This window comes from Nicotiana tabacum, chromosome 11, assembly GCF_000715075.1.
Source record: "Nicotiana tabacum cultivar K326 chromosome 11, ASM71507v2, whole genome shotgun sequence".
Classification (NCBI taxonomy): Eukaryota; Viridiplantae; Streptophyta; class Magnoliopsida; order Solanales; family Solanaceae; genus Nicotiana; species Nicotiana tabacum.
Window position 1 is genome coordinate 58,350,254 of NC_134090.1, and position 13,433 is coordinate 58,363,686.

The window sequence follows — 13,433 nt, forward strand, 5'->3', positions numbered from 1 at the left end:
CCAGGCCCGCCAGGACCGGCCCAGGCCCGCCTGCCGGTCCCGGGCCAAACGGTCCCGGGCTCGTGGGCTCAACCATGGAGACCAGCCCGTGACGGGCTCAGAGGCCCACCAAGACCGGCCCACCCAGGACCGGCCCACCAGGCCCACCAGGCCCGTTAGGACCGCGGGCCCGGTCCGGTCCGGTTCAGGCCCGGCCCACCGAGCAGCATTAGGCTAGGTACAGATACTAGTTCAGCCAGTTGAGAATTTGCAACCTAGTAAGTAAGTTCTTCCAATCAAAATCACATAAAAAAATGGTACTTCTTGTCCTTTCTATTCAAAAGGAAACATATGGACGTCCATGTAACCACAATACATGCAAAACAAACAAACAGACCCTATCTGATTAAAGTGTCTTCTTACCTAATAATTTTATTGTAAAAATAGCACGGTATAACTAGTTTTCGGATTGGTCATTCAAAAATAGCCAGTTTTTACCAAGTCAATGAAAAATAGCCACTATTTTGCTGCAACAGAGACCGGTCCAGCATAATATACTGGAATTCGGTGCACCTGTGTATGAACTCCAGCATATTATGCTGGACCGGTATACTTTGCTGGCTCCAGTATAATATACTGGAGACTGGAGCACCGGTGCTCCAAACTCCAGTATATTATGCTGGATCGGTATACTTGCTGGAACTCCAATATATTATGCTGGAGTTCCAGCATACTTATGCTGGAACTCCATCATATTATGCTGGAGTTCCAGCATACTTATCCTGGAACTCCATCATATTATGCTGGAGTTCTAGTGTACTTATGCTGGAACTCCATCATATTATGCTGGAGTTCCAGCATACTTATCCTGGAACTCCATCATATTATGCTGGAGTTCCAGCATACTTATCCTGGAACTCCATCATATTATGCTGGAGTTCCAGCATACTTATCCTGGAACTCCAGTATAATATGTTGGAATTCAAGTATACTTATGCTGGAATTCCAGCATAATATACTGGCGTATTTTCCGAATTTTAAATAATGTTTTCGCTCAGATTTATCTTTACATGAAAAATGGCTAAATTTCGATTACTTTTGAAACTGGGCTATTTTTGAATTTGTCCCAATTTTAATGTTGCAATACAAGTTAGCAGCGTTACTCTGATAATATGTTTATTTTACTAACTTGCAGAAGTCATCATAATAAGATTATTCAAGAACCAATCCCATGGTTTGTACTTTAACTGGACTAGGCAGGATGTTAATAAAGTAGTTTACCTCTTGTTTGGATTTGGGTAATTTTTTTGTGTGTAATTCGTGTAACTTAGGAATTTCTATCATTTATCTCTAGCTTATTTTACTTGTTGTGATACTTCTCACTTATGGATCGTTTTGGTTTGAAGACAAATTATGTTGTAATTAATTATGTTGGGATTAGTTATAAGTTTATAATGTGATTAATTATGCTAGGATTATTTTTTATTGATTGTTTAGTATGATGTATTAATTGTGGGATTGTTAATTTTACTGTTTTATCACGGGGTAGCTTATCCTTGAATTACTGTTCCGCCATCTGACAAGCATTACAAGTTATACCAGTACTATTTTAGTCCTGGAATAACTTATCTCAGGATCAGTAACCAATCAAGAGAAAAGATAATACTAAAATTTTTATCCTAAAATTATTCTTTTCTTATCCATCATACCAAACGACCCCTTAGAGATCAAATATGTTTCCCTTGTACTTTGCCTCCACTTTGCTGTTGAACAAATTAATTTTTTTTACTTTTTTCCGAATTTTTTTTACTTTCTCTATTCCAGTTTATGTGAACCTATTTCCTTTTTGGTCCGTTCCAAAAAGAATGAACCCTCTCTAAATTTGGTAACAATTTAGCTTAAACTTATAACTTTACCCTTAATGAGAAACTTTTATAACCACACAAATATTCTGGCCCCATTTGGACTTGTTTAGGACCACAAATTCCAAAAATCTTTATTTTTTTCTTAAACTCTTTGCCCAGTCAAACAGACTGAGATAAATTGAAACGGAGGGAGTAAATCTTATGTCCAAACGCCCACTTAGTACCAACCGAACAATTAGGTAGGAATTGTTTTTTTAATTTTTTTTTCCCCTTGAGATAGTGAAGAAAATCCAAGAGAGGGAATTAAAATATATAAGGGGAAAAGCAGAAGAAGAGGAGAGGAATCAAACAGTTGATGGGGAGAAGTCCCAGATGTCGCTGACAACTACGCCTTCTTTTCAAATCTGGCGGAGGTTCATCGCAGCCTCCCCTATAACTTGTCCTTCATCCCTCTCACTTGTATCCGTATCCAAATCCCCTCTTCTTAAAAGCCATAGAATAGCTGCCTCTCTCCGCTGCTATTCCTCTTCTACAAGAATGGGTGACGCCATTGCTGATGCTAACATGGACGCTGTTCAGCGCCGTCTCATGTTTGAAGACGAGTCTGTTCTCTTTTCTCTATCCCCCTCAACGTGATTTTATCATTTTGGATATACTGTTTTTTCCAAATTTAGGAAAACCGCCTTCTGCCGTATTCAATATCATTTCTAAGCTCCTCCTATTATTGACAGATAAGATTAAAAAATTAATTTTCTACGATACAGGATTAGGTGAATGTCGTAAATGTCTTTTTTTTTTTTTTTTTAATTATATCTAAACCCTGGGATATGAAATTCTGGATAATCTTGTGATAGTTGTTAAATTGCATGTTTTCTAGAATTTTTGCCACCAGGTGTTTGAAGAAATTATTTTGAAGCACTTCTTTTATCTGCTTTAATGCTTTTCAAATCTGCATCTAACTACTTAGTGGTGCAACAATTTTCCAGCCCCTTTTGCTAAGTTTAACACCTTTTCCACGTTTTCACTCTTTCAGATGTATTCTGGTGGATGAGAATGACCGTGTTGTTGGTCATGACACCAAGTATAATTGTAAGTTTGTGCTGCCTCTTTCAAAATGTCCTCATCTGCATATCTTCTACTAGTGTATTGCTATAGTTCATTTTGATGCTTAGATGGTTCTGTGGTTTGATATTAATGCAATACTATCTACCTCAATGTTATTCAAGGGAGTCCGATGATGGAAAATAACAGATTTGTATTAGAGAGAGAACTTGCGAGACAGCTTTTGATATTTTGTTACCTTTAAGTGTGGGGCTGTTATTCTCTTTGGTCTCTAGGCAGAGGCGGATCCAGGATTTAGGCTCGAGGGTTGATACTTAGCATTAAACTCAATTTCATATTTAAAATGATTGGTTCATATGCTATTTGTTGCAATTTTGGTGGATTTTTTTACGAAGCATCGTTCAGATGAACCTGGCTGCAATGCTGCATCCGCCTCTGTCTCTAGGTGATAGCACCTTTCCGATCAACCAGCTTCATTCTCCTTTCCAAAAATAACAAGCAGATACTACTGTGTCTGTGTGTGTATCAAATTGCTTATTTCGGAAATACATCTTTTGTTGATTTTGTGTTCTGTTAATATTTGTGGAGACCTTCTCTTGATTTTGTATTTGGACGATGTTTTTCTCCATTAGTTGTCTCGGTGCATGTTACCTGAATTGATACTGGTGATGCACTTCTTAATTGAGCAGTGTTAGATAATTCTTGGGGTGTCTTCTGAATTATATCTATCTGATAAAGTAGATTTTATATGGTTTAACTTGTTATGGTGGCCTAGCTGGAAATTTAACTTTTTTTCTAGGCAGCTGTAAGAATTATGATTCCAAGGGAGCACTCTCATCGTAACTAGAATGAGCTTGCTATGATTCAGTCTAAACCATAAATTTTGAACTTCTTCTACTATCGTTTTGTAAGATCAACTTACATGCTTCTTTTCATCTTTCCAATATTGCCTTCGAAAGAAAAGGAAAAAGAAATTTGTTGTTCTTGGATTCTTCCATCCAAGAATATTTTCTATCATCTCCTTAACAAGATGACAGAAATGTCCATGCTTATTCTATGGTGGGTACCTAATGCAAGCTTGTTTTGTTGAAACAAGTAATGCATTTTGTGGAAAAAGTAAGAAACTTGAATAATTTCATTAATATTTTTGAATGTCATATACATGACTTTATATACAAGAAGAGGTTAGAAACAGAATCCCATAAAATCTAACAAAATCCCATAAAATCTGGGATTATACAAAATAAAATAAAACAAAACAAAGAATCAAAATTTGATATGGAAAGATCTTAGAGAATCAAAACTTGATATGGACAAATCTTAGAGGATCAAATCTTGATATGGAGAATCTCTTCTTGGAAATCCTTTATCATTCAACACTCCCCCTCAAGCTGGTGAATGGATATCTTTCATTCCTAGCTTGCTTATCAGGTCTTGAAACACATTGTTTGGCAGTCCTTTTGTTAAAACATCGGCCAACTGATCTTTTGTAGATGCAAATGGTGTACAGATGAGTCCACTATCTAATTTCTCCTTAATGAAGTGTCTATCTACCTCAATATGCTTAGTGCGATCATGTTGTACATGATTATGAGCTATACTTCTTGCTGATTTATTGTCACAATATAGTCTCATAGGTCCTTCCCATCTTATCTTCAAATCATCAAGGATTATCTTTAACCATAACAACTCACAAACTCCCATCGCCATAGATCTGAACTCGGATTCTGCACTTGATCTAGCTACCACATTCTGTTTTTTACTTCTCCAAGTCACAAAATTTTCTCCTAAAAAGGTACAGTATCCAGAAGTTGACCTTCGATCCACTAATGAACCAGCATAATCTGCATCAGTATAAGCCTCTAAAACCATGTCTCCTCCTCTTCTGAATAGTATTCCTTTTCCGGGGCTTCCTTTAAGATATTGTAGAATCCTGTTCGCCTCTTGGAGATGCATTTCTCTAGGGTCATGCATAAATTGGCTAACGACACTTACAACAAAAGCAATGTCTGGCCTTGTATGGGACAAGTAGATCAATTTCCCTACAAGCCTTTGATACGAGCCTTTATCTACCACAGAATCTTCTGGAGAATTACACAACCCATGATTATATTCAATTGGTGTGGCCACAGGTTTACACCCTAATTTTCCTGTTTCTTTCAACAAATCAAGCACATATTTTTGTTGGGAAATAAAGATTCCTTGTTTAGAATGTGCTACTTCATTTCCCAAAAAATACTTTAATTTTCCAAGATCTTTGATATCAAATTCCTTGAGTAAACAATTCTTCAAATTGTGTATCTCCTCTGAATCATCATCTGTTACTATGATATCATCTACATAGACTAGTAGAGCAGTTACCTTTCCTGTTTTTGAGTGCCTTATGAACAAGGTGTGGTCTTCTTGACTCTGCCGATAGCCTAGCTTGATCATAACCTTTGTAAATCTTCCAAACCATGCACGGGGTGATTGCTTTAGTCCATAGAGTGCCTTCTTCAGTCTACATACCATTCCCTTCTTGCTTTCAAAACCAGGTGGTACCTCCATATAGATCTCCTCATCTAAATCTCTATGTAGAAAAGCATTTTTAACATCAAATTGATGTAGGTTCCAATTAAAAATCGCAAGCCAATGACAATAAGATCCTCACTGTATTCATTTTTGTCACTGGGGCAAAAGTCTTCAAATAATCAATTTTATAGGTCTGTGTGTAATCCTTTGCTACCAAACGTGCTTTAAATTTTTCTATAGACCCATCGGACTTGTATTTCACGGTAAACACCCATCTACACTCTACCGGCTTTTTCCCTTTTGGTAATTCCACCATTTCCCAAGTTTTATTCTTCTGCAATGCTTCCATTTCCACCTTCATAGCTTCTTCCCACTCTTTCTTGCCTAATGCTTCAGACAAATTTTTTGGAACAGGAATTGTGTGGAGATTACTGAGAAAAGCTTTATGGCTTGGGGATAGGTTTTGATATGTCAAGGAAAGGCACAAAGGGTGTTGTGTGCAGGTTCTGGTTCCTTTTCTAAGTGCAATGGGAAGGTCAAGATCATTTGGTTGGTTATGATCTTCATGATCAGTTTGGTTTGGTGTTTCTGATGGTTCAACAGGTTCAGGTTAGGTATTAGGAGCAAGAACATGAGGAGATAATTGTGGTTGAGTAGTTTGATCAGTTAGCCTCTTTCTTCTGGAATAAACCTGCAATGGTGGATTACTTTCTTGAATTCCTTTATCTATATCAAGATTAGAAGACTCAATAGGTTCATTAGATTTAGAGACTCAAATGAGTTAAGAGATGGTGACTCAGGCAAGGACATAGATAAGGATTTGTCATGGCTAGGAATAGACAAATCAAGTAGTGATAAGTCTAGAGATCCTTTTCCATCCAATGACTCCCCCGAATGTAAGAATTTTTAAAAAATGACTCACTTTCATCAAATGTGATATCAGCTGAAACAAAAAACTTCTTGGTTGATGGTTGGTAACACTTATATCCTTTTTGAGTAGGAGAATATCCAATGAAAACACACTTAAGAGCACGTGGATCTAATTTGCCTCTATTCTGAGAATGAATATGAACATAGGCAATACTCCCAAAGATTCTAGGAATCAATTTACTGGAATTTTCGAAATTTGGGAAGAAACTCCTAAGAGTATCAAGTGGGCTCTTAAAATTCAGAATTCTTGATGGTATTCTGTTACTAAGATATGCAGCAGTTAGGACAGCTTCCCCCCCCTACTGATTTGGAACCCTTTTGTGAAACAATAGTGATCTAGTAATGTCAAGTAACAAACCGTTTCTTCTCTCCGCTATCCCATTTTGTTGAGGAGTATTGACACATGAAGATTCGTGAATAATTCCCTCATTTTTGAAGAAAATAAAGAGGTTTTGATTGAAGTAGTCCTTGGCATTATCAGAACGGAATCTTTTAGTTGTCACATCAAATTGGATTTTAACCAGATTAAAAAAGGTAGGAAGAACGTGGCTGACATCTGATTTTTGCTTTAACAAATAGATCAATATTACTCTTGTACAATCATCAATGAATGATACAAACCCTCTAGCACCGGAAATATTAGGAATGGAAGAGGGTCCCCATACATCACTATGAATAAGAGAAAATGGAGTGTGACATCTTTTGTTGCTTATTGGAAAGGAAACACGTTTATGTTTTGTGATTTCACAATCTTCACAATGAAAAGACTCAACAACCAAATTTTTGAATAACGATGGAAACATTAGTTTGATTACATAAAAAGAAGGATGACCTAAGCGACGATGATAGAGCCAAACTCTCTCTTTATTGGACATAACAGATTCAGACAAGAATGAACTAGATAAAGAATTCTTAATTGTATCTCCACCATTGTGAAAATCCAGAAAATAAAGACCACCTTTCTCACTAGCATGCCCAATCATCTCCTTCGTGTCATGTTTTTGAAATGCACAATATGAAGAGAAAAAGGTTACTTTGCATTTGGAATCTTTGGTGACTTTGTGGACAGAAATGAGATTTGCAAATAACTTTGGGACATGAAGAACATTCTTAAGTATCAAAGACTTTCCCAGTTGTATGTTTCCTTGGCCAGCTACAGTAATAACTTAACCATCGGCTATAGTTATTTTTTTATAGCTAGGGCAAGGTGAATATGATATAAAGAGATGGGAGGAACAAGTCATATGATCAGTTGCCCCGGAATCAACCACCCACATTAGAGAAAATTTGTCTCTAACATTAGCAACAAAAGTGGAAGAAATACCTGCAAAGGCCATTGAACAACTACCTGCCGAAGATGATATCTCCAGAGATTCCAGCAGTGTCTTCAATTTCTCAATATCTTCTTTGTTGAATTCTGGGACTAATGGACTTTTTTTATCAACCTGGGGGCTGCTAGCAATGTGTGCCTGCGTTCCATCAAAAGTATTTTTGGTTGGAGGTTTACCATTGAGTTTCCAACATCTCTCTCGTGTGCCGGTACTTTTTGTAGTAAGTGCAGTAAAGATTGTCCCTGTTGACAATCCGTTTGAATGAACTTGCGGGCTTGATGGTGCTCTCCAATTGTGAAACTCCATATTCCTTTTTATTTGTCCCTTTTGTCATAAGAGCTGATCCTTCGTTTATTTGAGTTTCAAGCATAACACCCCTCCGTCCTTCCTCTGTCCGTATAATGGCCATTGTCTCATCTAATTTCCCTTTACCTTTTAGAAAGGTACGAACAAGCTGAGACCATTTTAGATAATTTTTCCCATTCAACCGATAAAAGGCTTGAATATTTTGTAAATCTCCAGTTGAAACTATAGAGCTATGCTCTACAGTGGCAGAAACATTTTCAGAGACTGGAGTGTTCACAATAGTACTCTCTTCGGACATGGTTTTCAAATGGTTTCAACCCTTGGGCGGAATAAAGAGGACAAATGTGATGAAAAGATGGATGAATGAAAAAAATCTGTCAGTAATAAGCCTAAGGCTCTGATACCATGTGGAAAGAGTAAGAAACTTGAATAATTTCATTCATATTTTTGAATGTCATATATATGGCTTTATATACAAGAAGATGTTAGAAACAAAATCCCATAAAATCTGGGATTAGACAAAATAAAATAAAATAAAGAATCAAAATTTGATATGGAAAGATCTTAGAGAATCAAAACTTGATATGGACAAATCTTAGAGATTAAATCTTGATATGGAGAATATCTTCTTGGAAATCCTCTATCATTCAACACATTTTCTTAAACAATTATCCATGTAATGCATCAATCTTTCTCCAAATTAGCCAGGTCAAAGCTTCTCCACCTCAAACGCTATAATACAATTGCTACAAGAAAATGGCAATCAGATTTAGTGGGTCTCGTCTCTTGAAACTTTTTGTTAACTGATTGTGGGCTGTTCGTCCAGAAACTTAACAATCAAAGTAGAGATTTGGAAACTTATAAAGAGAATTCCTTTCGAGGAAAAAAAACAGAGAGGGAGGGGAGGGAGATGATACGTACATGGAAGCAATGACGGAGAGAAACTTGGACAACCATGTTTATGTAAAATGCATGTCTAAGGAAAGATAATTAGGAGGGAGATGGAAAAATCAAAGACAAGGCTTTGAGTTCTTAACTCTGAAAGACTTGTATGTTCCAGCTGGCACTCCTGCCCTAAAGTTGATCGGAGTGAGAAGCCCAAGAGATCACAACTCTAGCTTCTGAAGAGGTGAGCAACCAAATTCCTCATGCTTGCTTAAGCTGAGAGAACAATGAGGAATTGAGATGCTGGAAAAGAGGAAACGTAAATCTTTGCTTGCTTTGTTCACATTTTCAACACATAAGGAGAGTGGATTTTTGATACTGCTGGCAAGTAAACAATGACAGTATCATCAAAGATTTAAAGGATGATAACTATCTTGCTTTCAGCCGTTAATACTAAGAGAGCAACATTTTTAATTCATTTCTCAACCAGGACAAGAAAGAGGAAATATTAACTAAGTGATGCTTCTGTTACGTCTGTCTCGCCAACCATTTTCTCATCTCTCTTTTTGCTTTTCTACCATCTTCTATTTTAGTGCCTCATGCACAAATTCTTCATTAACTTGGAGATTTTAGTACTACTGATAGAGTACGACATGCTAATATTTTATCGTAATGTGTTGTCATATCTACCTACATACATGCTTTTTCCATACTAAAAAAATGATTATACCCTTTACAAAGGATGTTTAAAACCTTACGCCCTTAGGTTATTCAGGTACTCTTGTTATGGAAGTACCTCTTATGACTATCTACTATGAACCTTATGGACTATGGGAGGTACTAACTAGTGACCTATAGAACTATAGTATCTTGCTTATTCCCCAGTGTTTATTCATTGTTGTTCGTAAAGCAAGAGGGGTGGAGCAATTTTATGTCCCATTGACCATATCATTGTTAATATGCTCCCACGTGTTGGTAGTTCACTTACAAGAATTAAATTTAAATATCATAGCTAATATTAGTCACTATGCACCTATGACCTGTTTCAACGTACATTAAATTAAGTACGTCAATAACTTGACTCACCTATAATAAAGTGCATAATAAGTTGGTTGGAAGCATATTGATAAATCTGTGGCAAAAATTCACTGTAAAAATAGTTTCTTCCATTAATATCCATGTCTTTTCATGGATTAAAGCTGGAATGGATTTGGAGTTGGAGAAGTTGGTGTAGGGGCTCCTGTTTTATGTTGAACTGGTATTGACAAAAACAGTGATTTTGTATATTTGTCTTTCAAGCATCTTCCACATAGTTTTGGTTTTGTTCATGTGTGTGTTAGAGAGAGTGAAAACTTCAGATTGATATGGCTATGTAACTATGTGACAACTAACATTGTGCTCAATTAGGTGAAGGAAGGAGGAGGTGTAGGGAAGTAAAAGAAGAAGGATGGGGGCATTTCCAGTGTCTGGCAGAGAAATAGTGGAGGAATATGCAAACTTGAATTTAGTGTTCTGAAGCCCTTTGTGACTTGGAAAGGAAGGAGGAAATAGGAGGATGTTTGAGTAAGTTTAAAAGTTGGTCAAACTAGTTTTTAAGCACTTCTTGGCTAAGTTGTTCGGATTCTTCACTTTCAGTGTTGCACTCGTGTCGACATGACATGGGTGTGGGATTCGTACTAGATTTGGTCAATCAATTTTGGGTACTTTGACCGAAATCGAATTTAGATCATGAAAGACCCGATCTCTAGATCCGTATTGGACACCCGCACCCGAGTCCGAGCAACTTAGCTTCTTGGCTTATTTTGGTGTTTGGTAAACTCAAAAGTGCTTTAAAGCCAAAATATATAAGTTGGGCCACCGCAACTTATGGCCCTTTAGCTTAAATGATCTTTAGGTTTTATTGAGTATTTTACTTTGTTTTCCCTTACGTTCTTTTATAATCATAAATACCCTTTGCTACACCAAAAGCGCTAACTCCACCCCGAAGGTGTTAGGGATGACAAAGTAAAATACTCGGTCAAACCCAAAGAGTTTTTAAGTTGAAAAGCCACAAGTTTTAGCTTATGGCTTTTTTTGGTGGAATAGCATTTGTCTTAGGAGCACTTTTGGTGTTCACTAAACACCAAAATAAGCCAAAAATATGCTTAAAAGCTTGTCAAGACAAAAATACTAGGTGTTTTCTTCTCATTCATCCCAGCGATGATGGATAGAATTACTTAGTACCCGTTGCTGGTGGGGCAGGTATCTTGTGGAATTAGTCGAGGTGCACACAAGTTGACCCGGACACCAAAGCTTATTAAAAAAAGTGTTCTTGGGTACCCCAAGCATCCTATAAGGTTTGGTTAAAGAAGTATTCTTATTTTCTTTCCCAGCAAAAATTGAAGTGCTTCAAGTATATGCCTATGTGGATATTAATTATTCAAGAGAATAAAAGATTTCAATTAAAATATGATTTTCTTCTTGAAAATCCTTAATCCACAAACTACTAGTACCTCTTTTATTTGATTAGGATCTTGAATAAAATCATTATATGTGATGGTATTGTCCCTCATCTTAGACAATTAATTTTTGGCATGTTTCATGTGCTGTGAATTATATTAGGTCTTTTGTGTTGAAATTAGATGGACGCAATCTTGTAATTCCTCTCTTTTGTATTTGTTCTCTGGATGCATCTGGGACTGTGTCTTTTGTGTTTTCTTTAGTTTTTTGTTAATACTTTTGTGTCGGTTAGATGCATTTTTCAAGTGAGCATTATCTTGGATTTGTTACGAACGGTTGTCTCATATTATAACCAAAAAACCATAATTGCAGGTCATTTAATGGAAAAGATCGAAGCCGAAAATTTGCTGCATAGAGCTTTCAGTGTATTTCTATTTAACTCAAAATATGAATTGCTTCTTCAGGTATGTGCATTAAAAAACTCTAAAGCAGTTAATGGTTGTGAAATCCTCCTTTTGATTCTTTCCCTTTCAACTTTCGCCAAGTGAATGAGTTACTGTCAAAATGGTTAGTAACAACATATTGCTTAGAGTAAAGTAGTGGGTATTGCTTAGCGTTATATGATATCGTCTCCATATATTGATATTGCTGGTAAAAGTAAATTGCTGATATTTTTTTTCCTGAAGTTTGACAAATTGTTTCTGAAATGGCTGGTAGATGTAACTCGTTGAATGGCCTTTTGTTTTGTAGGGTTAAATGATAGGAGTGTCAGTTCGATTCCGTCTTAGTATTTAGATGACCTAGCAAACTAATTGACTAAGCTCTAGAACTGTTTTATGTTAATATATCTTAGATTTGATGATCTTTACAAGGTAGGGGTAAGGTCCGCGTACATACTACCCTCCCCAACCCCCACTTATGGGATTACACCTGTTTTTTTTTTGTTTTTTGTTGTTTTTGTTGTTGTTGTTGTTGTTTTCTTAGATTTGATGCATATTTTATGACTCTGAGATTGAAGCACTTAATATATTGTCATATTCTATATACAGCAACGATCAGCAACAAAGGTAACCTTTCCTTTGGTATGGACTAACACCTGCTGCAGCCATCCACTCTACCGAGACTCTGAGCTCATTGAGGAGAATGCTCTTGGTATTTTTTCTGCTTAGCTGAAGTGTTTAATTATGATCACATTTTCTTCTTCACCTCACTCTTTATTGTCAACTGCCAGGGGTAAGAAATGCTGCACAAAGGAAGCTTCTTGACGAATTGGGCATTCCTGCTGAAGATGTCCCAGTTGACCAGTTCACCCCATTGGGTCGTATACTTTATAAAGCTCCATCCGATGGAAAGTGGGGAGAACATGAACGTAATAACTCAATCTTCGTTATTTTTATCTTGCAGTTCTAGCCTGGAAACTGGTTCGGTTTGTTTCTTGCAATTTTGATTATAACAGACATGTGCTGCTTACCTTTGATCTCATTCACAGCTTTGACTGTCTTGAGATTAAGTGTTTACTGTACAATTAGCATTTGTATTTGCGTAGATAGAGTTATAACTGGTAGCTGATCCTTGTCTACTGTTGCAGTTGATTATCTTCTATTCACCGTTCGTGAAGTTAACATGAAACCAAACCCAGATGAAGTTGCTGATGTTAAATACGTGAACCGAGAACAACTGAAAGAGCTTTTGAGGAAAGCAGATGCTGGTGAGGGAGGTCTGAAGCTATCCCCTTGGTTCAGACTTGTCGTTGACAACTTCTTGTTCAAGTGGTGGGATCATCTTGAGAAGGGAACTCTCGAGGAAGTCATTGATATGAAAACCATCCACAAATTGACTTAAAAGGAGCTGCCTTACGATCTGGTTGTACCATCGTAGTTCTGTCCCTACAAACCAATAACTTCAGTTGTGATTTTCTGAAGGCATATTTCTGCATTATGTTGTTGCTTTTGTAGAATTTGAAGGAGTTATTTTTTTGACTGATTGTACCTTGTAACATAGCTGTGGCTTTCTGTCGAGACTCAATAAGATAGCTTCTTGTTTGGTGCTTTGCAACTTTTAATATTAAACCGGAATTGGTGTCCGTTGCTTTTCTGCGAATATGTTATGGGTATAGAACACATCC

General features: G+C 36.9%; 1 protein-coding gene across 1 annotated transcript; it reads left to right on the plus strand.

Moving 5' to 3' along the window:
- Positions 1 to 2,203: 2,203 nt before the first annotated feature.
- On the plus strand, positions 2,204 to 13,355 carry LOC107828834 (isopentenyl-diphosphate Delta-isomerase I-like). The gene is made up of 6 exons (NM_001326211.1): positions 2,204 to 2,446; positions 2,878 to 2,933; positions 11,681 to 11,772; positions 12,358 to 12,460; positions 12,540 to 12,677; positions 12,897 to 13,355. Exons 1-6 carry the CDS (start codon positions 2,217 to 2,219, stop codon positions 13,148 to 13,150), a joined length of 873 nt encoding a protein of 290 aa, NP_001313140.1. The 5' UTR covers positions 2,204 to 2,216; the 3' UTR covers positions 13,151 to 13,355.
- The last annotated feature ends 78 nt before the right edge of the window (positions 13,356 to 13,433 follow it).

Bases quoted from the DNA above. Each gene is read 5' to 3' on its own strand.
- LOC107828834 (NM_001326211.1), top strand. From the start codon at position 2,217: ATGTCGCTGACAACTACGCCTTCTTTTCAAATCTGGCGGAGGTTCATC. The intron at 2,447-2,877 runs GTCTGTTCTCTT...TCACTCTTTCAG, and splicing joins CGTCTCATGTTTGAAGACGA to ATGTATTCTGGTGGATGAGA. The intron at 11,773-12,357 runs GTATGTGCATTA...TTCTATATACAG, and splicing joins AATATGAATTGCTTCTTCAG to CAACGATCAGCAACAAAGGT.